The sequence below is a fragment of the Schistocerca piceifrons genome, chromosome 5, assembly GCF_021461385.2.
Source record: "Schistocerca piceifrons isolate TAMUIC-IGC-003096 chromosome 5, iqSchPice1.1, whole genome shotgun sequence".
In the NCBI taxonomy this organism is placed as follows: Eukaryota; Metazoa; Arthropoda; class Insecta; order Orthoptera; family Acrididae; genus Schistocerca; species Schistocerca piceifrons.
The window spans coordinates 388938685-388965471 of NC_060142.1; the positions used below are offsets into that span (position 1 = coordinate 388938685).

General features: G+C 42.8%; 1 protein-coding gene across 1 annotated transcript in view; it reads right to left on the bottom strand.

Annotated features, from left to right (window-relative positions):
• Positions 1-330: 330 nt before the first annotated feature.
• Positions 331-26787, bottom strand: part of LOC124799009 (cytochrome P450 6k1-like) — a 107125-nt gene continuing 80668 nt past the window's right edge. The window contains exons 5-6 of the mRNA XM_047262546.1: positions 26167-26258; positions 331-582 (exon numbers count right to left, since the gene is read on the bottom strand). Coding sequence (XP_047118502.1) covers positions 331-582; positions 26167-26258 — 344 coding nt within the window. The remainder of the gene's footprint in view (positions 583-26166; positions 26259-26787) is intronic.

Here is a 26787-nt window from a genome sequence, read left to right on the forward strand (position 1 = left end):
ATGGACTGAGGGGGGAGTGATGCGGCACACCACGTGATAATGGTGGCAGCGGCGGAGGGGGAGGTGTATATGATGGCAGTGGTGGTGGCTGTAGAAGAGGTGGTGGGGGTTGACATTATGATAAGGGGGAAAAAACACAGGACAAGACAAAGAAGCAAACAAGAGACGGGCAGGGCGATGAGAGACACAGAGTAGAAAGGGACGGAGAATGACGAAGGACGAAGGAGACTGGGGCTGAAGCCCCACTCTGCTGTCGCTGGCAGGGGGGCGACCTGGCTAGCTGGCCAGTGGGGATGCCTCCGCTGCTGCTGCTGCTGGTGGTGGGGGCAACTAGGCTGCTGGCTGGTGGCTGCGACCGCTGGTGGCTGCGACTGCTGTTGGCTGCAACCGCTGGTGGCTGCAACCGCTGGTGACTGCTGGTGGGGACCGCTGCTGGCCGCTGGCTGCTGGCGGGGGCCGGTGCTGGTGGGGACTGCTGCGGGCGAGGACCACTGCTGGGGAGGACGGCTGCAGGCGGGGGACCGCTGCTGGCTGCTGGCGGGGACCGCTGCTGGCTGCTGGTGGGGACCACTGCTGGCTGGACTGCTGCACGCCAACGGACTGGCTGGCTGGCTGGCTGGCCGGCTGGAACCTGCAACACCTATCGCTTCGATTGGTACCGCAATAGCACAATCGAAGGGCGGTATTCAAACGAATTACCGCCGGAGATGGAATATTAGCCAGCATTACGCTCTTATCCAGTGCAAGACGCAGATTCAAGACATGAGTGTAAACTTGGTGCTCGTTTAAGCAAGCCTCTTCTTCAGCAATTTTTTGCTGTGATGTATTTAACAGATTTCCTAACAGCAAATGGTGGATATTAGTTTTATTTTTGAGCTCTATTTGCAATGTATATTTGACATATGCCTTTTCTTTCATTGGTGTTACCACAGTCGCACACTTAGTCTTTATTGAAATTTAACATCAGTTGCTCATATGGGAAATAGTAGTATTACAAGTCCAGTACATCATATGGGAGATTATTGTATTTTTTTTAATATTTTGTCATTAATTTTTGTAAATGCCTGTTAAGAATTTACGCTGATAATGTCAATCATTAGGTTGATCAAGTTTTCGAATGTGATAAGAGAGGGCGTGAAATCCCATTATAAAGGATTGTTGTTTTTACATTTAATCGATGTTTCAGTAAATATAAAAAGGATGTTTCTGAAACTAACATTTCCATATTTGTTTTTAAGAAATTATTATGTGCTTTTCCATTAGGTACATTCCTAAATAATTATATTGCTCTTAAAGTCAGAGGGCATAATTTATCGTATTTTTCATTATGCGTGTACTTCATTTTTTAAAGTTTTTCTGTGACCTTTGGCGGTAAAAAGTCGTCATGTGATTTTAAGGGTTGTTTTTATGTAAGCTTTGGTTTTCTTATTAATGGTATTTGTTGTATTTGATATCTTCGGTTCGTGCGCTTTGGAATACAGAGAGCACTATGATGCTTGTCTTTGTTTTACTGAACTTAGCTAGCTGGCTGAGTAAGCTACAAACTCACTTTACGTTGGATTGGCAACTGCTAAGATTACAGGATTGGTTCTTCAGTAAATTTAAGAATTATTGTATGCAGTAAAAGTTAACATAACTGTTGGACGTAATCATCACAGTACGTGAAACTTCCTGGCAGATGAAAACTGTGTGCCGGACCAAGACTCGAACTCGGGACCTTTGCCTTTCGCGGGCAAGTGCTCTACCAACTGAGTTACCCAAGCACGACTCCCGCCCCGTCGTCACAGCTTTACTTCTGCCAGTACCTCGTCTCCTACCTTCCAAACTTGTGCAGAAGCTCTCCTGCGAAACTTGCAGAACTAGCACTCCTGAAAGAAAGGACATTGCGGAGACATGGCTTAGCCACAGCCGTGGGGATGTTTCCAGAATGAGAATTTCACTCTGCAGCGGAGTGTGCGCTGATGTGAAACTTCCTGGCAGATTAAAACTGTGTGCTGGACCTTTGCCCTTCGCGGGCAAGTGCTCTACCAACTGAGCTACCCAAGCACGACTCACGCCCCGTCCTCACAGCTTTACTTCTAACAGTACCTCGTCTCCTACCTTCCAAACTTTGCAGAAGCTCTCCTGCAAAACTTGTAGAACTAGCTCTCCTGAAAGAAAGGATATTGCGGAGACATGGCTGTGAGGACGGGGCGTGAGTCGTGCTTGGGTAACTCGGTTGGTAGAGCACTTGCCCGAGAAAGTCAAACGTACCGAGTTGGAGTCTCGGTCCGGCACACAGTTTTAATCTGCCAGGAAGTTTCATATCAGCGCACACTCCGCTGCAGATTGAAAATCTCATTCTGATCACAGTACATCTTACACCTCATAGAAGGTACTGTACTATTATGATATGGGACTACAAGGTACGAATTATTTGGTATGTATGAGAATCTTTATATTTGTATATATTTTATATTTTTATGGTGGCTATAAATAGGGATTCATTTGTGTTAAGATCCTCATGTCTGATGGATCTTATGTATTTTTAGCACTGAAGATGGTTAGACACTGACCGAAATCGAAACGAAAGAATATGTGTTTTTTAACACAAACTTATGTTTTTTTAAATGGACCTCCTATATTTTTTCTTCAGCAATCCATAGCATGACAAAGCACATACACAATGGCGTTGATTGCATCGCAATATGCCCATTACATCCCGAGATATTAAGACGCGAAGTTGACGCTTGAAACACCCGAAATGCGCTGCTAGTGCACGTCCTGAGGCTCAGGCGTGAACCCCATGCTGCCCGTAATCGCGATGTGATTGACATGCATAATCACACTTCCATACTTATCAAGAGGTCCTAAACGAATAATACGGTCTACTGCCATCCTGCATTAACGTCTTACATTCCAGCAGGTATTTATCCCTGCGGTTCTGTAACATATCTGTTAACTTCGCTTATCGTTAATCCGTTACTAAAAAGGTAATGCCGTTCAACGTTAAAACTTTACTTTACTGTAGATCTAGCGCAAGTGACAGTTAATCATTCACTCGTAATAGTAAAATTCATGTTGATGGTTTTAGTGAAACGAGCAAGTGGACTAAAAGTTTTACCGTTGTTTAGGTAAAAATGTTTTGATTTGGGAAGTTCAGGTAGGACATAGAAGATGAATGTAAACATGTGAGTGTATGCTTTCCCGGCGTATACAGCTGGCGAAGAGTTCTCGGGCTTCCAGCCGGGTGGCGGTGTCTTCAAACAGCGACGTTTCGACGAGTGACATACTCATCATCTTCTGGCGAAGTGCCGAGACTTTGCGGATGCCGGTCCCTTTATACCTGCGGTGTGCCCCCCACCACCTGGCCGCGTGAGGCTGGGTCCAGAGGAGCCGGCGGGCGAGGTGGAGGGGGAAGCGGGTGCGCCGTTCGTGTCTCCGTCAGAGCATTCTGATTGCGTCTCGTGAGCTGGACGGTTCTTGTTGCGTTCCTGGCGCATTGCGGCTAATGCTGGATTCCAGGCCGCGCTCAGTTGATAGCCTTCGTCCCTGTTCACAAGGGTCTCGTGGACCCGTATTTCTATTGATTCTTTAATGACGCTATCCCAATAGCTCCCGGCTCGGCATAGCACCCTGGTGTTTTCGAAGTCAAAGGTGTGGTTTTCTTTGATGCTATGTTCAGCTATAGCAGATTTCTCTATCTGTCCAAGTCGAACATGCCTGATGTGTTCCTCGCACCTTTTTGAGATGCAGCGCTGCGTTTGACCAATGTACTGCACACCACATTCGCAGGCAATGTTGTATATACCAGGTGTGTTTAGTTTGAGTGGGTCTTTAGCTGAGCCCAGCAGCTCTTTCGTCTTCGGCGGTGGTCGGAAGACGGTATTTATGTTAGATTTTCTTAATAGCCTCCCGATTTTGGCTGATGTGGGCCCCAAATATGGAAGAAAGGCGAGTCTCTTGTTAACTTCCTCTTCCTCTTCCTGAACTTTGTCAGCCTGTCTCCTCTTGAAGGCCCTGCCAATCTGTGTTTCACTGTACCCGTTTTTCCGAAAAACCTCTCTTAGGTGGTGTAATTCGTCTGAGAGGCTTTCTTTGTCACAAATGACGTGCGCCCTACGCACCAAGGTGGTCAGTACTGACTGGCGTTGCGCCGGATGGTGGCAGCTGGTTGCATGGAGGTACAGGTCTGTGTGTGTCTTTTTTCTATATACTGAATGGCCCAGCGTGCCATCCGCTTTCTTCCTGATCAGTATGTCTAGGAATGGAATACAGCCATTCTCTTCTACTTCCATCGTGAAGGTTATATTCTCATGTATGCCGTTTAGGTGGTCCATAATCTCCTCCAGTGCCTGCCTGCCATGCTGCCAAATCACGAAAGTGTCGTCCACATAGCGGAAGAAGTGCCTGGGTTTACGGTGAGCAGTTTGTAGTGCCACTTCCTCAAAGTGTTCCATGTAAAGATTCGCGATCCCTGGAGCAAGGGGAGATCCCATGGCCACTCCATCCACTTGTTCATAATGCTCTCCATTGCACTTGAAGTAGGTGGTCGTAAGTGCATATTCAAAGAGCTTCACTGTTTCAGGCTCGAAGTGCCGATTAAGGAGCGCCAAGGCGTCTTGTAGCGGTACTTTTGTGAACAAGGAGGTGACGTCGAAGCTCACGAGTAGGTCATCACTCTGTATTCGGATGTCCTTCAGTATTCTAACGAAATCCCACTCAAACTAAACACACCTGGTATATACAACATTGCCTGCGAATGTGGTGTGCAGTACATCGGTCAAACGCAGCGCTGCATCTCAAAAAGGTGCGAGGAACACATCAGGCATGTTCGACTTGGACAGATAGAGAAATCTGCTATAGCTGAACATAGCATCAAAGAAAACCACACCTTTGACTTCGAAAACACCAGGGTGCTATGCCGAGCCGGGAGCTATTGGGATAGCGTCATTAAAGAATCAATAGAAATACGGGTCCACGAGAACCTTGTGAACAGGGACGAAGGCTATCAACTGAGCGCGGCCTGGAATCCAGCATTAGCCGCAATGCGCCAGGAACGCAACAAGAACCGTCCAGCTCACGAGACGCAATCAGAATGCTCTGACGGAGACACGAACGGCGCACCCGCTTCCCCCTCCACCTCGCCCGCCGGCTCCTCTGGACCCAGCCTCCCGCGGCCAGGTGGTGGGGGGCACACCGCAGGTATAAAGGGACCGGCATCCGCAAAGTCTCGGCACTTCGCCAGAAGATGATGAGTATGTCACTCGTCGAAACGTCGCTGTTTGAAGACACCGCCACCCGGCTGGAAGCCCGAGAACTCTTCGCCAGCCGAATGTAAACATGTTTAACCAATCAGTTTTATTATCACATAATTATCAATGTTACGTTTATCTAATGCGTTAAATGACAAATTGTTGCAAACAAATGTTTCTTAACATCACTGGGTAAAATGGCCTTTTGTAGAAACTTCCACTGTGATACCAGCACTACATACTAAACATAGCGTTTACATCTCATGCTCAAAGTGATGCCCATTGGCTTGCATACATAGGGTCACTCTGCGGGTGAAGGATGCCCTACTTCGTGCTACTGTTTCCTCTTTGATGGCTGTACAAGCACCAATAATGCGTTGCTTCATGTCCTCTGGTGTTGTTGGTTCATGTTGGTAAACAGCATCCTTCACTGCTCCCCAAAGAAAATAATCCAGTGGTGTAAGGTCCGGAAATCGCGCCACCTCGTCCAATCCACCTACCAGGGAACTTACGGCTCAGAAGTCGTCGTCCTCGTAAGGCGTTATGTGCAGGGCATCCGTCATGCTGATACCACATGACCATTCTCCGGTTCAGACGTACGGTGTCCAAGAGAACAGGAAGATTGTGTCGTATAAATCTGGAGTATTGTCTGCCATTTTGGATGCCATTTATAAAGAAAGGTCCGATAATGGTATCTCCAATAATCCCACACCAAACATTAACTTTTCACGGACGTTGATGCTCTACCTGACGGAGTCATTTTGGATTGTCTGCGGACCAATAATGCATATTCCTCATATTGAAAATTCCTTTGTTGGAGAATGATGCCTCGTCGGTAAAGAGAACATCTGCAAAAAATTTGGATTAGTCAGAAGTTTTTGCTGAGTCCACCGACAAAATGTTACCCTATTGCGGAAGTCATTTCCATGAAGATCCTGGCGTAAATGAACATGGTAAGGATGAAATTTATGACGTTTAAGAATACGCTGTGCACTTGATTTCGACACACCAACTTCACGTTCAATTTGACGTGTGCTGATTTGAGGATTCACAGCTATGGTAGCGAGCACACAACTTCAGCACGTTCATCTGTGCGTGTTCTAGGACGATGTTGAGGTCTCGGATTTAAGCTTTCCGTTTCACGTAGACGAGATGTGAGACGGCCAAACATCCGGCGCGAAGGTGATGGCTTGTCAGGGAATCGTCTCCCGTACAGTCGTTCTGCCTGAACAGCATTTCGTCCACCTACAACAGGGTACAGTACAGGTATGTAGAGTAGGGTAGAAAACAGACATATTAACTTAATAATCATAATGTTCGCTAATAGTACTATCAACAAACAAGCAATCTCATAACGTATTTCCCGTCAACGTACATTCTCCATAGATCAGCAGCATTTCTACCATATCTTCATGTGTGTAAATTATACTGTACAGTATAAGTTCCACAACACAAAGTTTGTTCACAATGTGTACTACCTCCGTGCCGTCACTAGATTACTCTGATGCACGACTACACTGGCAAGCGGTGTACTGCACGCCAAAGCAACAACAAATGGGATGCTCGGAGGGTGGTGGAGTACAGGAGTTTGGATGGGTCGCAAATCATAAACAAGGCGAAGTGGTAACTGTGGCAGTAGTGGGAGCTACGTTGGACACTTGACTAGGTAGAGCCAGGCCCTGCGCGACAGGCACAATGGATCATATAACGCATTAGATAAACCTTATTTTGGATACGCAAGATAAATAAGACAACCTGACGGGTGTATACCGATCGGTACTGGTTCATATTGTGTACGTAGGTACGTGAAACGTGCAAGAGGAAAACCATTATGTGCTTATGAGAGTTGATGGCAGCAGACCATATTATTCGTTTCGGACCTCTTGATAAGTATGGATGTGTGATTACACATGTCAATCACATCGCGATTACGGGCAGCATGGGGTTCACGCCTGAGCCTCAGGACGTGCGCTAGCAGCGCATGTCGGGTGTTTCAAGCGTCAACTTCGCGTCTCAGTATCTCGGGATGTAATGGGAATATTGCGATGCAATCAACGCCATTGTGTATGTGCTTTGTCATGCTATGAATTGCTGAAGAAACAATATAGGAGGTCTATTTAAAAAAACATAAATTTGTGTTAAAAAACACATATGTTTTCGTTTTAGAATGTTTCCAAATATGTACATTCATGGGCCCCAGCCCTACATTGATACCGGTGAAAGTCGTTTTCCAATAGCTGTTATTGTTCCAGAGATATTTTGGGTGGACAAGATGGCTGGGACACCCTGTATATAAACTCAGATGGGAAGTATTTCATTTAATTTTTTAAATATAATCTACACCAGTTGAAAATGTTAAAATCTTTACGTGCATTACTTCAAGATCCAATAAAATCGGTAATTTTTTTATATTGAAGGCTGTGGATTGCTGTGTTGTAAAGGTTAAATTACGTGTTTGTATTGGTAGCACTGTCAAAAACAGTGTCCCATCGTTTGGTTCAAATGGCTCTGAGCACTATGCGACTTAACTTCTGAGGTCATCAGTCGCCTATAACTTAGAACTAATTAAAACTAACTAACCTAAGGACATCACACACATCCATGCCCGAGGCAGGATTCGAACCTGCGACCGCAGCGGTATCCCATCGTTTCATAGTCTGTCGAAGTGTTAACGTTTTTCCGAGGAAAAGTGACGATTAGATTGGTAAATCTCTCAAAAAGCAAAGTGTGACACCAAAACGAAGTATTTTTGAGATACGTGGGTTTCATGGTAATAGATTTTCGAATAAAGGGAAACATTGTGTTCAACATGTGGCGTGTGAAGTAACAGACAATGAAATGCAGGCAAACTCATCTAGAGAAACACCCGTTAGTGCTTCGAAGATTAAAATAATAAGTTGTGATACACAGTTTTCTCAAAGCGAAAGTGATGTAAATGGCAGGTTAGGTTATATTCTGATAGATTTACACATCCTAACAAGGGTGTTAGATGAATGTGTGTATTGTAAAATATGTGTAGGGTCAGTTGATTTACACGATGACAGTGAGATATCAAATGGACTAGCCAGGGAAGGTAACGTTAATTGTGCCAGTTGTAAACATACTCATTCATTTTGGAATTCTGATAAGAGTAGAAATAATTATTTTGAAGTAAATGTTAGATAGTTTTATGGATTGAGAGCCATTGGGAAAGGACACACTGCAGCAGAAACAATGTGTGCCATGATGAATATGCCACACCCACCTTGTAAATTCGAAAAGTAAGCAGGATTTATTGGAACTGCTGTGGAATCTGTTGCATGTGAGTCAATGAAGGGTGTTGCAAACGAAGCTGTTGAAATAAATGATGGTATGACTGACATACCAGTAGCTTTTGATGGTACTTGGCAGAAGTTTTAAGAATTCTGTTGCTACAGTGACCAGTCTGGATACTGGAAAGGTAATAGATTTCCAGATTTTAACGAAACATTGTTATAAGTGTAAATCAGAGAATGAAGAAGGGCATATCTGCGACAGAAATTATGAACAAATGGTGTTATGGAGGCCTCTGCAGCTATTGAAACTTTTAGTCGATCTGTGAACGAAAGGGGAGTGTGTTATACGAAGTTCTTAGGTGATGGAGACTCAAAAACAAATAACAGTTTAGGAGCCGCTCAGCCTTATGGTGAGAAGATTATCACAAAACTGGAATGTGTTGGTCATATCCAGAAGAGGATGGGCACCAGGTTGAGGAAGTTGAAACAAAGTTTGAGAGACAACAAACTTTCTGATCGTAGAACCATAAGAGACAGGCTGACACGCAAAATGATTGACAAACTGCAGCAGTATTATGGGATGGCCATTAGAAATAATACTGACGATTTGTTGAAAATGAAGCAGGCAGTATGGGCTACCTTCTTCCACAGACTGTCAACTGATGAAAAACCAGTCCACCACCTTTGCGCTCTTGGACTCGATTCATAGTGCAATTACCGCAATGCCCAGCACTCAAACACTTCATACAGCCATAAACATTCCATCCCAGCAGCAGTCATGGATATCATAAAACCTATTTACAGAGATCTGGAAAATTACTGGGATTACTGGAGAAGTGTCTGCATGGTCAGACTCAAAATCCCAATGAGTCGTTCAATAATCTTATATGGACTCGCCTACCAAAAAATGTCTTTCTTGGAATGAAGACACTAAAGTGGGGCAACATCGATAGGGTGAAAGTGTTACAGCTTATGGGAATTAATCCTGGAATCTGAATCAGAGAACTTGAAAGGATGGACAAGGTTCGCAATGATAAAGCAGAGTATGCAGCTCAGTTGGCCACTAAGGAGTCCGGAAAGAATAAAAGAAGAAAAAACTTGGAAAACGATCAAGAGGATGACATACAGTATGGTGCAGGGTGCTTCTGAGTGACTAAAAATAAAAAAATAAGCATATGTTAAGTGAGTTACAGTCTTTAGAAACTTTAGAAGCAGTTCCTGAAAATTTACATTTTCTGTTGCATTTTTCCCTAAATCTCAGAAACCACTTCGAGTAGAGTATTCAAATTTTCAGGGAGTAATAACATACATATCTTGAGTCTACTGAACTAAAAGATCAACATAATGTTATGTATAATTAAAACTATTTAGGATAACGTACAAAAAAGTACACAAAATTTTAACTGTGTAATTAAAAAACTGTATTTCCGAAATCAGTGGCTAAAATGCAATTACTGTTGTTCAGTTGACTCAGGACATACAGTTTAATGTCCCGTAAAAGTTTCATGTCAATGGTTACAGTGGTTTCTGAAATACTGGGAAGCAAAGTGACTACATTTAATATTGTCGGGATAGGGCGTTCCAATTCCTCTTAAAGGTGGTTCGATGAACCCTCCCCAGGCACTTAATTGTGAATTGCAGAGTAGTCATGTAGATGCAGAGGAGACGATGAGCACATAATCGTTGGGTCTAACTGTGGTGTGGTAAGCCTGCCTCCATATAGTTCCATTACTTCTGGAAAGGAAGAAGTGTGACTGGTACGTGTTACACAACCACATGTAACAGACATATACATCGAACAATAATAATATTTTCTGATATTCACCCAGGCCAATAAGTGAGTTTAGCCAACCGTCATATCCATCATTTGGGATATTATATGTATATCCTCATCGTTTTCCTGTCAATAATAAAGCATTCCCATCTGTGTCTGTGTTGTCAAAGTGCATCTAAAAATAAGAAAAAGCAATACATAAGCACTCTATGCAAGTTTAAATTATTGTTATTATTATTATTATTGGTAGAAGAAGTGGTAATAGTAGTAATACGTATCTGTTCCTCAATGCCCAGAGTCATCCCCCAGACTAGAAAATGTTGTCATGGCCTATGACAGCTCGATGTTGGTACGGTCTATAGAAAAAAGCAGGAACAGATTAAGTATTGCATTGAAGAGCGGCAAAAATTAAGACCATCACATGTAAATGAGTATACTTACATTTGCCCACCTACAAATCAAGCATCATTAAAGCCATAGCTTGACTGTCAAGGTGCAGGGACGTCAGGCTATTTTCCTCCCACATATATACATGAGATCATTCAGAACAGCTAGGAAAAAATCTTATAAACCTTGTCCACGGTATTTTTTGCAAAAAAGTTATACACAACGTGTAGATATGTGTACTTAGATACCTGCGAGTCATTCAGGAGGATAGTCAAAGAGCAATGTCAGTACGTCGTTATTACCTGATAAACGAGTACGCTTACCCGCGCCACCACCACCACCACCACCATGAAGAGAAGCTGCTCGGACCGAATTATCGGAATGCATGTTTCAGCTTGCTCGTTCTGATGATGTAATCACCAGCTTGTTCATATCGCAAATGTGCGTCTGCAAAACCTTTCCAGTTCCATATTTCATCATATCGACAACTCCTGACAGGATGAGTGCTCTAAGCAGTATGACTGCACGTGCTTTCACCACTTTTTCACGGTACGGTAGCAGTCAGCCGGTCACAGGACCGCACATGCATAATTTAGGGAAGTCAAATTACGCCACAGCGTTTACTCCACGGAGAGATTGCGTGTGAATGTCCACAGAGCATGCAGTACCACATGGAAGTGGGACTGCAAGTACATTCGATATTTTTTCTTCCATGATTCTGAGCAGGCAGCCATCGGCGTTCGTGCTAAGTACACCGCATACACTCGTAGATGCTGGTCTTGGGCATGGAGGCTGACGCGTGTACCTCAGTTCATATTTTAAATGACTGGCATTGTACTATAAACAGAAAGGCCTGCAACGGCGTATGGCAGGAGGCTGCTGTGGACATTGTTGTAGGTTTAAAGTATATTTACGAATCTTCGACGTCTCCCGTTAGACAATATTCTATGTTATTAAGATATAGGAAAAGTACAAGTGAAGGTCATTATTGCCCAACTTACTGTGGTTGGATACTTTCTACTTTACCGATTCAACAAAGACTTTGTAACATGTTTATTTGAGGTGGTACCCTTGCGACACTATATGTCGGAATAATCTTTACAATGCCCTGCCTTGGTGACATTTGACTGCAGCTCATATTACTCTGAGGCTCACAAAGACAATGGTATAGGTATGAGTATTCAAATACAGAGATATGTAAACAGGCAGAATACGGCGCTGTGGTCGGCAACGCCGATATAAGACAATAGGTGTCTGAAGCAGTTGTTAGATCGATTATTGCTGCTACAATGGCAGGTAATCAAGATTTAAGTGGATATGAACGTGATTTTACTGTCGGCGCACAAACAATGGGTACAGCATCTCTGAGGTAGCGATAAAGAGGGGACTTTCCCGTACGACTATTTCACGAGTGTACCGTGAATATCAGGAGTCCGGTAAAATATCAGATCTCCGACGTCGCTGCGGCTGGAAAAAGATTGTGCAAGAACGGGACCAACGACGACTGAAGAGAATCTTTCAAAGTGACAGAAGTGCAACCCTTCCTCAAATTGCTTCAGACTTCAATGTTGGCCCATCAACAAGTGTCATTGTGCGGACCATTTAACGAAACATCATCGATAGGGGCTTTCGGAGCCGAAGGCTCCCTCGTGCACCCTTTAGGACTGCACGACACAAAGCTTTACGCCTCCCCTAAGAGCATCAACATTGACATGTTAGTCGGCCGCGGTGGCCGAGCGATTCTAGGCGCTCAGTCCGGAACCGCGCGACTGCTACGGTCGCAGGTTCGAATCCTGCCTCGGGCATGGATGTGTGTGATGTCCCTAGGTTAGTTAGGTTTATGTAATTCTAAGTTCTAGGGGACTGATGACCACAGATGTTAAGTCCCATAGTGCTCAGATCCATTTGAACCATTTTGACATGTTACTGTTGATGATTGGAAACATGTTGCCTGGTCGGACGAGTCTCGTTTCAAATTGTATCGAGCGGATGGAAGGGTACGGGTATGGAGACAACCTCACGAATCCATGGACTCTGCATGTCAGCAGGGGACTGTTCAAGCCGGTGGATGCTTTGTAATGGTGTGGGAAGTGTGCAGTTGGAGTGATAAGGGACCCCAGGTATGTCTAGATACGACTCTGACAGGTGACACGTACGTAAGCATCCTGTCTGATCACTTGCATCCATTCGTGTTCATTGTGCATTCCGACGGACTTCGGCATTCCAGCAGAACAATGCGACACCGTGTACGTCTAGAATTGCTACAGAGTGAGTCTAGGAACACTCTTCTCAGTTTAAACACTTCCGCTGACCACCAAACTCCGCTAATATGAGCATTATTGAGTGTATCTGGGATGCCCTGCAACGTGATGTTTAGAAGAGATCTCTACCCCCTCGTACTGTTGCCGATTTATAGACAGTCATGCAGGATTCATGGCGTCAGTTCCCTCCAGCACTACTTCAGACATTAGTTGAGTCCATGCCACGTCGTATTGCGACAGTTCTGTGTGCTCGCGGAGGCCCTACACCATATTAGGCAGGTGTTCCAGGTTATTTGACTCTTCAACGTATTTTTATATATGAAATCGCTTAAGATTGTAATGCTGGATTGGTTAATGCATTTTGAAGGTATGTTGAGAAGCTGTCTGTGGTTATTCGCTGTCGTGCAGCAGTCAAAGGGACGTTCCCTAAAACTTTCTGATCAGTTATCAGGACAGAGTTAAAGACAAGAAAGGTAGTAATGAGAAGAAAACTCCATGCCACATTAAAACACTAAGACTTACACGAGACGACGTAAGTTCCAAATGCCAGGCACTTTTTATTTTTCATCAGTCACCTTACTGGCATCAAATCTTTGCTACTCAGCTGATTGATACAATACGTTAGTTTGAAGTGGTTCGTTGCCGGCTGTCAGAGATATGGATTCGACAAGCCTAGCACCTTACATTCTTGCAGCAATAACCACAGCATGGAATTATCTTATTTTCTGAAAGCAATGCAAATGTTACAGGTGAGCGTCAACCCTGCCATTGTCTAAAGGCCTCTGCTTGTTCCTCGAAGTTTCTTGCTCTCTGGCTACTTGGTTACGTGCATCTTATGCTGTCTGGCAGTAGCGCGTGGCACTTAAGTTTTGAAATGTTTTTCTGGTGTACTTGTGGAACCATGCATTGCGAGCCGTTGTGTGTCTTTATTGCTCTTGGTGTGTTGTTCTGTTGTTTAACGTCCGTCAGTAGAAATCTAATTGACAGATGCCATTTCCTGTTTGAGGGGCGTCACCAAACTGCCACTTGCACGACTTCCGCACAGGACGTACACTGACGGGATAAAGAATCACAGCACCAAACAAAATTAATGTAGAGTAATGAAATTTCAGAATACATTAGTGTACGTAACATACTTAAGTGATTAACATTACAAGATCATAGGCTAATGTAAGCGCGAGATAAGCCATTGCAAATGGGAAATGCTGGCTCGTTAATAACTGGTGTAACCGCCAGAATATTGAATGCAAGCATGCAAACGTGCATGCATTACGTTGTACAGGTGCCGGGGAGCTACATACATGCATACTGCGCTTGGTCGTTCAGTACAGAGACTGTTAATGCAGTTTGTGGATGACGCTGGAGTTATTGCCCAATGATGTCCCATACGTGCTACATTGGAGACTGATCTGGTGATTGAGCAGGTCAAGGCAGCATGTCGATATTCTGTAGAGCTTGTTGTGTTACAAGAGCGGTCTGTGGACGAGCGTGTTCCTGTTGGAAAATACCCTCTGGAATGCTGCTTATGAGTGGCAGAACAAGTCGAGACACTAGACTGACGCAGAACTTTGGAGTTAGGGTGCGTGGGATGACGACGAGGGTGCTTCCACCGTCATACGAAACCGCCCCCAGACCACAATTCCAGGTGTAGTTCCAGTGTGTCTAGCACACAGACAGATTGGTTGCAGGCCTCGACTGGCTTCCCCCTAAACAACACACGGTGGTCTTCCATCTCTTCCAGCGACCATACTTTTCCGAGGCTACCGCTGCCAGCAGTCACTCTACAGTGGCTACATTCCTGCCAAGTCTTTCAGCAATATCGCGGAAGGAACATGCAGCTTCTCGTAGCCCTATTAAAAGATCTCGTCCAAACCCTCTGAGGTGCTGATAATGGTGTCTTTGTTGTTTAAAAGGCATTCTTGACTAATATCAACTCACCATGTCCAATATCAAAGGTAACTAACTCTCAGGTCCGTTAGAGCGTGTATTTAAAGCAAACCTGATTTGCATCCTCACAGTGGGACTACTAACGCCACTCGTACGCGACTGCTGCGAAATTTGAATAGAGATCAGCCTTCAGATGTAGAAACACTCCTTCCAAATATATTTTATGTCTCACAACTCCATCCTTGTGTTGTGATTTTTTTTCCGTCAGTGTATTTATGTTTTAACGTCTGTTGGGCGTACACTACTGCGTGGCTGTCAGTTCCTATTTTAGGTGCCCCGTCACCTTGGTGCTAGTGCGGTTTACGGTCGGACGTGTTTAGTTTGTAATGTCCGTTTAGTACAGGGCTTAACAACTGGCCGGTTTTGAGCGCGAGTACTCGCGTCTGCTCAGACACGTGCTCACGAGCAGCTGCAAGGTCGCTGAGTAGGGAAGGAGGGGAGGGAGGGGAAATGCGCGCGCACTTTTGAATAGGGCCGCAGCGTGCCTATTGAATTCGCGCCGACTGTGTAACGTTTAAAGTACTACGATCAGCTCTTAACATTCACTTCGCTGGTTAAGAATCATGTGAAGTCGCCGTTGTGTAACCCCAACCATACTTTCGCAGTTCAACCCCCATTGGGAGGAATTGTATCTGTTTACTGAAAAAGATGGTGTTGCAATATGTTTAGTATGTCACAAAACGCTGAATTCTTTTACGAAATTTAATTTGCAGCGACATTATATGTCGTACCACGCGAAAGACTACGGACGTGGAAAATGTGATTGACCAGAACGTGCACATGAAGTTATCAAACTTAAAAGGAAGCTATCCGAAGAAGAACTGGACGACGAAGAAAAATCAACTGAGGCAGCTCTCACAGTGGGTTACAAAATTGCTTTGCTTTTAGCAGAATCCCTGCGCCCCTTAACTGATGGCGATTTAATAAAAGAATGTTTGGTAGTTGCAGCGGAACATTTGTGTCCATCTCAAGTTGAACAGTTTCGGATTGTGCCATTATCTAACATGACCATTATGCGTCGCATACAGGACATGGCAGACGACGTCCAGAGCCAGCTTGCAAATATCTGTAAAGATTTTATGGCGTATTCTCTAGCTCTGGACGAAAGTGTTGATATCACTGGAACAGCGCAGCTTGCCATATTTATTAGAGGTGTTAATAGAGATCTTCAGGTGAGGGAGGAGCTCCTCGATGTAGTAGCCATGAAGAACACAACAAGTAGTGTTGAAGAAAGTGTTGAAAATATAGGATTGTCGTGGAATTCTTTAGTTTCTACAGATGGTAGAGGCATACACTAAGCTAATAAAATTATGTGGCACGTGTACATTCTCCTTTATTTGTTTCATTTGTAGCAGTAATAATTCGTGAGTGATATCCCTGCAGGTGGCCGCGGATTTACATCGACTGGCGGCAGCTGTTGTGTGCCCCACGTGACTCTCCCCACTCTCTGCTCTGGTCCGGTAGTGGGGGTAGCGTGCTCGCGCTGCTCCGTGCTCGCGCCTTGCTGCTCACAGCTTGCTCCGCGAGCACGTATGTTGTGAAGCCCTGGTTTAGTAGTACCTACTGCGCAGGTGTTATTATTTCCCAGTAGGCGTGTCGCCAAGTTGATACTCGCGCGCTTGCGCATAGGAAGTAGCTTTGCTCTTCCTGCTTTGTATTCACTTAATCTGCTTAATGCTTCCATAGAGCAATTGTTATGACGTGTGTCGGGTGCGTCGATCGCTGGTGCTTATTTACCAAAATTTCACTAGCAAAGTCTGCTTAATTTGTGTTTCGCCATGTTTTACAGGCTCTTTTAAGTCAAGTGATATGACAATGTACATGAATGGCAAGCATATTAATGAAGTTTATTATGTTGTGGGCAATATTTAGAATCATTATCATGGGTGGACTGTACATGTATGATATCATCTCCTGCCTGTTCTCAGTTAGTCCTGTTCATCTCCACAAAACCTTTTTACGGAATGAGTTTTTGTAGCTGGCCAGCTGAATAAAATGATATGCCCCATCATAATTTGGTGAGTGGTTGTTTTACTTTATCCGTTTCGATAAAGATGGTACTTGTTCTGTTTATTGGCCAAGTATGTGTCTTCTGGATTTTTTGTGTGGTTTTAGACGTTCCCATTTATAATATTTTAAACTTGCTCCTCGTTAAACATGTAGCTTTAAAGTTTTGCTTTTCGATTGACTACAATATCTTAGGGGCGAATACCATGTAATTATTTTATTAAATTTTTACGAAATTTTTCGTCTTCCCTTGTGTGATTGTTATCTGGATTTCGCAAATTTTATTATCCATGGGCGGCTTTATAATTCTGCAGCACTGGATTTTATCATTAAAATTTTGCGTTGAAGTTGATCTCTATTGCTGTAAAGATTTTGTATTTTTATTTCGTCCTGGTTAATTGTGGTAACTTTAACTGATTCTTCTAATGGCGATTAAACTGTAAATTATGCAAATGTGTAACCTTAGGAACTGTAGGTAATACGTAGATCCAAGTTATGTATGTTGGAAGCTACGCATTTTAATCTCGTACTTTATTTCTGGTGCCTTGTACCCTACAACTCAAGTTAAAACCACAAAACAGAAAAAATATTAATAACTTTTGTCATTTGGCACAAATAGTTCTTAAACGTTGGGTGCCTCACCTGACTAGTTTAAGTTATGCATTTGAAGGTTAATAAGCTGGTCGAACTGTAATATCATATTCTGGATTGTCACTCAGGTTAACACGCAATGATTAAAAGTATGCTAACATGTTTTCTTCTCAATAGTTTACTTTCAATTATTATTATTAGCGCTACCGACCTATTGATGGAGGTCTTACTCGTTACGTGTATTGTATTTGTATTTCTTACAACTTACTGGATCGTGTTGTAGTAAAGTTTGTGTGGTGTCACCGCCATACACCACACGTTAGTGTACGTCGGACCCGCGTGTCGCCACTATCAGTGATTGCAGACCGAGCGCCGCCACACGGCAGGTCTAGTCTAAGACTCCCTAGCACTCGCCCCAGTTGTACAGCCGACTTTGCTAGCGATGGTTCACTGACGTCATTTGCTACGTCCTAGCAAGGCGCCATATTCAGTTACTATTCTGAACAGATAATATTGTGAATCGTGTACCGTCAAGAGCGACCTTCATCATTAATGGATTAAAAATTAAGTATCAACTAATTTCGTCCGCTTTCTGAATTCTAATTCCTTGTCATGTTCTAGATCTCACGTCAGTATAGTCCTTCCCTCATGCCAGCCTGCGTGAGCTAAAACGCGTGCATTTCGGCCTCCTCTAGTAACACAGTGTTGGCTCTTCAGCCAACACAACAGTTTGTCTTGTTAAAACTGTTTATAATCTCTGGTCCCAATAACTTAACACTTCCCGAACCAGCTCCTGCCTTTTCAGTTTCGTTTTTTCTGTGGTAATGTTACGAAGCACGGGTCGACAGAAGCGTCCGATCCCACGCGTCGGCTTTGACCCGTGACGTAAGGGTGTTGTTGTGTGTGGCGTCATGACGGCGCGGAGTTTGGTTTGAGTGTGGCTGTGTCCAGTTCTGTTTTATCTTATTTTATTTACTTTTCTGATCTGTTCGTTCTATCTCGTGAGATTTTTTTTTAAATTTAAAAACACTTATTTTAATTATCTGTTTCCTCGAATTTCTGTTTTAGTTTATTATATTTATCTTTCTGATCTGTTCGTTCTATCCCGTGAGATTTTTTTTTAAAAAGACAAAAAACACTAATCAGCTACTGAAGCATCTTTATCTTCTATGGGTTGCAGGGGTTACGACCCCTGGGGAGGTGGGTGGGTATTCATGGCTGTCTTCACTTACACGTTGTAGCTACGCAAGGCGTCTAAATTTGTTTATATTTAGTTTGCCCCCCCACCCAAAACACCCCATTTCCCGCGCTTGTCCCGTTAGTCATGGGTCAAAGCAGACGGGTGGGGTCGGACGCTTTTGTATTTCCCGAAGCACCTACTTCACGCAGTTTATCCCTATGACTAGAATAGTTATCGATTTGTGTTAGTCTTAAAGGACACTTTCGTCGGCAAGACGTTGTTGGAGCTCTTATTGCTCTAACAACGCCTGAGAAAATGGGAAAGGAGGATTCACAGTAATTCTCGATATCCAGCCTGTAAGACATCTTTATAGTGGTGGTGCAGCATACACACAGCATACAGTAATTGGAATAGGATTTTACAATTGGACTTGAAATACAGTCAATAGATCACGTTCTAGACATGTGAATAGCGTATTTATAGACTTGAAATAGTATTGGGGAGAGTGGGTTACTTGTAAAAATTAGCTGGTGGAATGTTCATGTTTCGACACAGCGATGTGGGCTACCACCTGCAGGATGATGTTGGAAGGTGGCGTGCAGGATACTTTGCCTGAGTGGTTTACTGTGTTCGAATGTTACATGTGGATAACATGCTAGACTTATTCTGCATTGCATAGTATAACACCTAACTGGTGCACTACGCAATACTAGTATCGTAGCGGTTGGCGGGACGTCTTTGGACCACCTCTTCTGACAGATGTTTTGGGTCTTCCAAAGGCTACAGATGAGTTAGAGATAACGACAATTTACAAATCGTGTCAAGTTACAGCATGATCATGTGAAAAGATGGTTCTGTAATGGGTATAAAGGTTCTGTAATGGGTATAAATTCTTCTTTCTAAGAAGTTTTAGTGTAGAGCCCGCCTCCTTTTCTGGATACAGAAAATGTTCGACTGCTGCCCTGGCCAGCACATTCTCCAGATCTCTCACCAATTGAAAACGTCTGGTCAATGGTGGCTGAGCAACTGGCTCGTCACAATACGCCAGTCACTACTCTTGATAAACTGTGGTATCGTGTTGAAGCTGCATGGTCAGCTGTACCTGTAAACGCCATCCAAGCTCTGTTTGACTCAATGCCCAGGCGTATCAAGGCCGTTATTACGGCCAGAGGTGGTTTTTCTGGGTTCTTATTTCTCAGGATCTGTGCACCCAAACTGCGTGGAAGTGTAATCATATGTCAGTTCTAGTATAATATATTTGTCCAATGAATACCCGTTTATCATCTGCCTTTCTTCTTGGTGTAGAAATTTTAATGGCCAGTAGTGTAGTTTAAAAGCACACTTAACAGCTAAAAAAGAAAGAAAATGGGCTGCTGCAGACGAAAAGGCAGAAAAGGCAGAAAAATCGAACCATTTGGCAGTAACAGGAGAGAAACCGAACTAGGGAGTGACGTCGAACAAACGGAGCAGGTCATAAATGCGAGATACCTGACGCTCATTCTGTATACACCTAGGCCCCGCGTGCTAAGGACAGCACCTAGACGCTAACAAATATAAAGTACGGAGGCTACAAAAGCTTTTAAGAATGCGCTTGTAATGTCTCACTATCTACTATTCAGGCTTAAATAAGAATGGAAGACTAATTCAACAGTATTTTTTTTAATCTCTTATCTTCGTCTTTTGCAACCTGAACAGGTAATTCACTCGTTTTGCAATCAAGGTTAAAGCCACAGAATTATCTTCCACAAGCTTTTGGACTCACGTGTTCAAGGAGACAAATAATACGGATGTTTCTCGTAGCTTAATGGTTAGAAGACTGGAGTGATAGATAATCTGAAGGTGCGGATTTCAAAGATGCATTTTTTCCACAGTGTAGCTAAAAACTAGATATTTATTAGTATTCGAGAATATACTTGCTTTGTGTTTGTTAAATTACTGATTGGAGAAAGAATGATGGGATTTGGATGTAGATTTAAATTAAAAGTTGAGTTAATCGGAATGTTATTAAGAGAACTCAATCACATTCTCAGTTCGAATATAATAAATTTCCTCGAGACAGAACACCTTGTGTCCACAAGTCAGCATGGTTTTGGAAAGCACTACTCGTTCGAAGCTCAGTTGTCGCATTTCTTACGTGATATCCTGAGAGTCATGGGTGAGCGGCAACAGGCAGATTCCATATTCCTAGATTTCCGAAAATCATCTGACAGTGCCCTTTGCAGAGTGATAACAAAGGTATGAGCATGTGGAATAGATTCCCAGATATGTGAGCGACTCGAAGACTTCCTAGTTAATAGAACCCAATACACTGTTCTCCACAACGAGTGTTTGTCAGAGACAAGGGTGTTCTCAGGAAAGCCCTAGGAACGAGTGACAGGACTGTTATTGTTCTCTGCATACATAAATGACATGATAGATTGAGCAGCAGTCAGCAACTATTTGTTGATGGATGCTGTGGTGTCCAGGACGGTAGAAAAATTTAAGTTAATTCAGGTGAATACGAAAAAAAAAAATCCTGTAATGTTTGGGTGCAGTATCAGTACGGTGCTGCTTGACATAGCTACATGTAACACAGAAAAGCAATTTGAACAGAAGCGTTTAAGGACTCTGTAGTGATGGAAAATGGTCGACGTCGGTTTGATGGATGTTTTTTAGGACAGTTTGGCTCTCCTTTAAAGGATCCCGTGTATAAGACACTTGTGTGACCCTCCGCCACGCACCATATGATGGCTTGCGGCGTATGTGTGTGTAGATGTAGGATAACACACTACTATTTACGATTGCTTCTTGTTCATTAGTTCTGTTGTGTGCAGGCAACAGCTGTTTCAAATACTAAATATTACAGTGCTTACGTGAATAGCAGTTACGAACGTTTTTTTCTGTTCTTGAAGGAGTATTTGCTCTGGTAATGACACATTTTGCCTCGTTGACGTAATTGGTTTTCTGTTGGTGTGTATCAAATAATCAAGAAGAGAAGGAAGTGATGTGAAAAGCGTACTGTATTTGTATCGACAGCAAATGAAACTGGAACTCCTAAACGAATGTTTGTTTGCTTACTGTTAATACTGCTTTTTGTTCGTTACATTTTCAGCTTTCAGCTGGCATGCACAACATTTTTAATGGACGCGTTTGCAAAAAACTAACCTACGTATTCTTTGCTGGCCCATAAACGTGTGCAACGAGGAAAGAAGCAAGGGATGTTATCGTATCTTGCGCATATCAACAAAGTGAAAGACTATTGAAATGTCAAAGTAACAGAAATACATGGTGGTATACCACTATGAAGAATAGAGTTGTTGTTTTATTAGACTCTCAGCGCATTTGTTTCATTGTAGTTTACAGATTTTATCACTTTGAAATCTTACCTATTATGCGTCAGTGTGTGACTGATAGTAGCAATTTACAGGGTGTAAAACGATCTAATTTTTTAAACATGTTCCACCATTATGCAACACGGTAAATGTCATTCAGATAACGGTCTCAAACGCTTAAGCCCCGTAAAAGGATATTTTTCTTTAACATGCATGTAAGTCACTTTTTACTAACCTATATAACATGGTGGTGTACCTTTCCAACAGTATCTATTTGCTTCTTTCCCTAGAGTACTTCTGCCAGTAGCTCTGTCAGTTTTTCAGGAATAAGCAAACATGTAACTATTGGAATTGACGTCTACTCTGATCATCTGTTTCATTTTAATTTTGAATTTCATTTTGAGGATTTTAAAGTATGTCTTTACCATGCTTTGTGATATACCAATAGTTCATTTCATTTTCCATGTATCATTTACACGATAAATCTTAATGATGTGGAATGAATCATTTTATATTAACATCAGTTTTTTATAACTATGCCTCCACACTGATCGTTTATTAGTTTTTTGTTTTCAGTTAAAGACAGATATTAGTCAGTAATTCCTACCACCACCATTTACGCATCACAATAATAGATCAGGAGTAATTATCAAAGAGACACGTTTTCAGTTTATTTTCGAATTTTACTTTGGTGTCTGTCAGGCATTTTATATCACTGAGTAAGTGATAAAAACTCTTGATCGAAGCATTGTAAACCCCTGTTTATGGTTCAGACAACCTTAATGTGGCCTAATGAATATCATTTTTTTCTTATGGTATTGTAATTATGTACACAATTTTTCCTGTTGAATGCAGTGCAGGCAGTGGTGGCCGAGCGGTTCTAGGCTCTTCAGTCTGGAACCGCGCGACTACTACGGTCGTAGGTTCGAATTCTGCCTCGCACGCGCGCGCGCGCACACACACACACACACACACACACACACACACACACCACAAACGACCGCTGTCTCCAGTTCAATCCAGGGTATGTTTTAATGTGGAAAGAAATTTGAACAATGAATAATTATCGACGGGAGGAATTTAGGGCATGCTATGGAGCACCAACAACCAGCGTGATCACTTACCCATATGTTGTGGGTGGACGAGACCGTTGATGCAGTGTGGTTCTGATGTAGGAACGCTTGCGGGTTGGAAGACAATGAAAAACACAGAAAAGATTGAGAGGAAACAGCGCAGCCATAATTCGTGTACACGGTATAAAGTACTGCTTCAACGGCTCCACTTACGAATGAAATGTGATATCTTTAAACTTTGGATTACAATCGGCTCGATTACTACACCCCTAAACGAGACAAGCTGCCATTTTTGATGGAGCAACTGCGCCTCCACACAAACAAAGCACAAGGTGCTGCTTAGGATACGATCAAAAAAGCTGACACCGTTCCCCAACGGTCAAAACTAAGCGCGGTCACATCAGGGTGATATCACGAGAAAGCATCTCCGAAGTGAACCGTGAAGGTATAACTACCTAATGTTTTGGGCTATACAAGATGGCGGAGGTCAGCTTCAAATTTGTGACGTAATGACAACTCCCATGTTGTTTTATCTCTATGTGTGTATGTGTACACTTTCACAGAAATAATGCATATTTTTGAGCTAGGCGCCTATTATGCTAAAGGGTACGTGATTTTCCATGGCATATCTTCCAACATGGCGCCACCAAGCAATTGACTATCTTATTTTAATACTACGCTGATACTGATTCTCGAGGAAGGGATGGAAAGTGCTTCCGCCATCTTGGATTTTTACTTTATTTTATTTGTTAAAACTACATTCTGACTGCCTCACTCATTTTAATTCTACGCTGGGAATTGATGGAAAGGAGGGGGGGGGGGGGTCAGGGGAGGGAAGAGGGAGAATATGACGTGACTTATCACTTGATGGTAATAACAGCGTTACTAATAAGAGAGGCGGGGCTTGTGAAGTCAACTTTACGTGCATTCCGAAGTGGTCACATGACTACAGTCGTTGCATTCCACAATGGATCAGAAATCACATGGCTATCCTGCTCGCAATGGGGAAGCATACAGCGTTAAAAAATGGTAAATTTGTGTATTTCCAAACATTTGCATAAGGTTAATTAACAATAGGTCTGAATATCAGTCGACTATTTAATTTTTACGTATAATTCTTGTATGTTGGTAAGAAAATAATCCGGATTTTCTAGCACTTCGTTTGCAATGGAAAGGAACGTGCTGTGTGGCTGTTTCTTGGCCAAATGCAGCAGATGCACGTGTGTGCCTGTATGCTGCAAACACGATCTGATTACGCCCTTGCCCTTGTAGCGTGGGACGCTGACAATTCAGTAACGGCAGGCTGTGCTAAAGGTACAATAAAGTGAGTAATACTCTGATCGATAAAGCCACAAATGACGCGATTGTTCTAGTTTGAGTTTGTTTTGTAGGTTCCCTTAACAAAATAGTTTTTGCTTTGGAGCCACACTGGGTTTGATATTGCGAAATATTTTTGTACATCTTTAGTTCTTTATTTCGGGTACAAATTTACAAAGCAAATATCCCGAACAATGTGTTCCATTTTATTTCATTGCTTCCCAACTGTCAGAGGGTGTCTTACGTTCCGCAGTAAATCGGTTTCCGACGGGGGGGTTATTGTATCTGTAGTGGGTGTTGTGTGCTAATAAGTGGTTATTGATTATGATCTTTGGAGCGCACATATTCTATAATAGATTCCTTCCATGGTCAGTCTTTACAGACAACACCCTTCCACGTGAAGCTACGCAGATACTGAAAAAGCTTACATAAATACATTTAAAAATTTTCGCGAAAATCCCTCCCATACATCTAATACTTGGGCTTATAACATTTTAATATTTTACTGCTGAGTCACATCTGACTACTAGTCATGTATGTATTCGAAACGGTAAACACAACACTGTCTAAATACAAGATGAACTTGAAGTTCCTTGGTGCCTGAGTGCTCTATATCTGGTTTTTCTTCTTAAGTGCTTCGTCATTTCTGTGTAGCGATATTTCAGACGTATGTACTGTAAAATTCTCATTGGGTTAGAGTTCTACGTGCCTATCAATAAATAGATAAAGCTCACATGGACAGCACGATGGAGAAAATCGGCGTCATTGTTGTTTGGAGGAAGCAACAATACAACGGCATGAAACGAATAAGAGAATCCATGGAAAACGTAACTCGCAGTGGCAGGGCCATGTTCTATTCTCGCTCGTCTCAAAACGAGTCGAGTATCATCCGCTGCTTTGTCTCCAATGGTAAGGACAGTTTCCCTTCAGCACGAAGGAAAAAAATGTCATATCTTGAGACCCTGCGCGTCGCCTAGAGAATAGCAGTTTATTTTACTGTTTGTATTAATTCATAAAAAATATTCTTCTCGCCTTCACCTTTCAAGAGAAACTCATTGATGTTCTGATTTTATAGGCACATATCTAAATCAAAGAAATGCTTTATCTGTAGGTTGATAGAGATAGGAACTTCTAGTGTGGAATTAAGAGATTCTACATATCATCTCATTGATAAAAGGAAAATAGTGTACGGGTCCTTGCTTCTGACTTTTCCAAACATTTTTGTAAATTACGTCTCTGACCAACGTCAGTCCCTGCTTACTTGTATGAAGCGCAAAAGCTGTGGTCCTTACATCCTACAAATATTCGCAATGGTGCTCTAGCAACAAACATACCGTACGTGGTTTTGTTTCAGACAGCAGTACGTAGAGACGGCACGTAAGTAAGTAAGCTAGGGTAAAAGTGAGGATACGTATTCGACACCTCTAAAGGGCATACAAAGACAACACAAAGCAAGTGAACAAGAGACATTAAAATGCATACATCTTTATGGTTTGGTAAAAAAAAAAAAAAAACTGTTCAACTTAACAATGATATCAGTCTTAATGGACACTACATGACACAAGAAATGTTACAAGATGCCAATTTATACTATCTCAGTGTAATGAATAAAATGACATTACTTTTCCGTCACGACACAGGGTTATTTGTGGGATCCGGTTCTCAAGGGATGCGAGTGGAGGGTGTGCAGACAGTCTTGCTGAGCTTTCCAACGTTGCTTCAGCTTCAATTTCAGCCTCATCTTCAGCAAGCAGCCATTCGACGACGTTCCACCCTCAGGTCGATTCCGCCAATTGGTGTCAACAAGATGTTGTTTGGAGCTATGCGTACCTTCGACTGCTTGTCTCCGACGGGCAGAAAGTCAAATTTTGACAGCAGATGTACCAGCGCCACCTTCACCTGCGTCAACCCAAAACGCATCCCTGCAACAAAATAAAAGTACCATCAGTTCGTTGCACATGTAATTGATAATGTTACTTTTCTTCAGTCTTGAATTGTTGATATGAGTGAAAAACTGAATTTCATTCGTTGCGCGTAAGAATGCAATGAAATTCAAAATACTTCGTTATAATGAACTAGTGCTGAGTCAAACCAACCAGAGGAATTAAGTGTACAAAAACGGAGAAATCGAGTAGTAAAACTGGTGTAATGAATACAGTCCACACAACAAATCACCCCATTCCTTTCTAGGTTCAGTTCAGTATTGCAAACTGAAATAAAATTTGACACAATCACCTTGTGGGTAAGAACTACCTACCTAAGTTGTGGGGGTGGGAATCGGGGTTAAAAAGCTTTCTACGCGACACGTGAATTCCCAGACTTTATTTCAGAACGAGAGCACTTGGCGACTTGCAACAGACATCACACGATTTCAGACCTCCATGAAATTTTTTCTCGCTGACATCTCCTACAAAATGATGAAAGGAACAACGTTTACGCTTACTGTAGTGT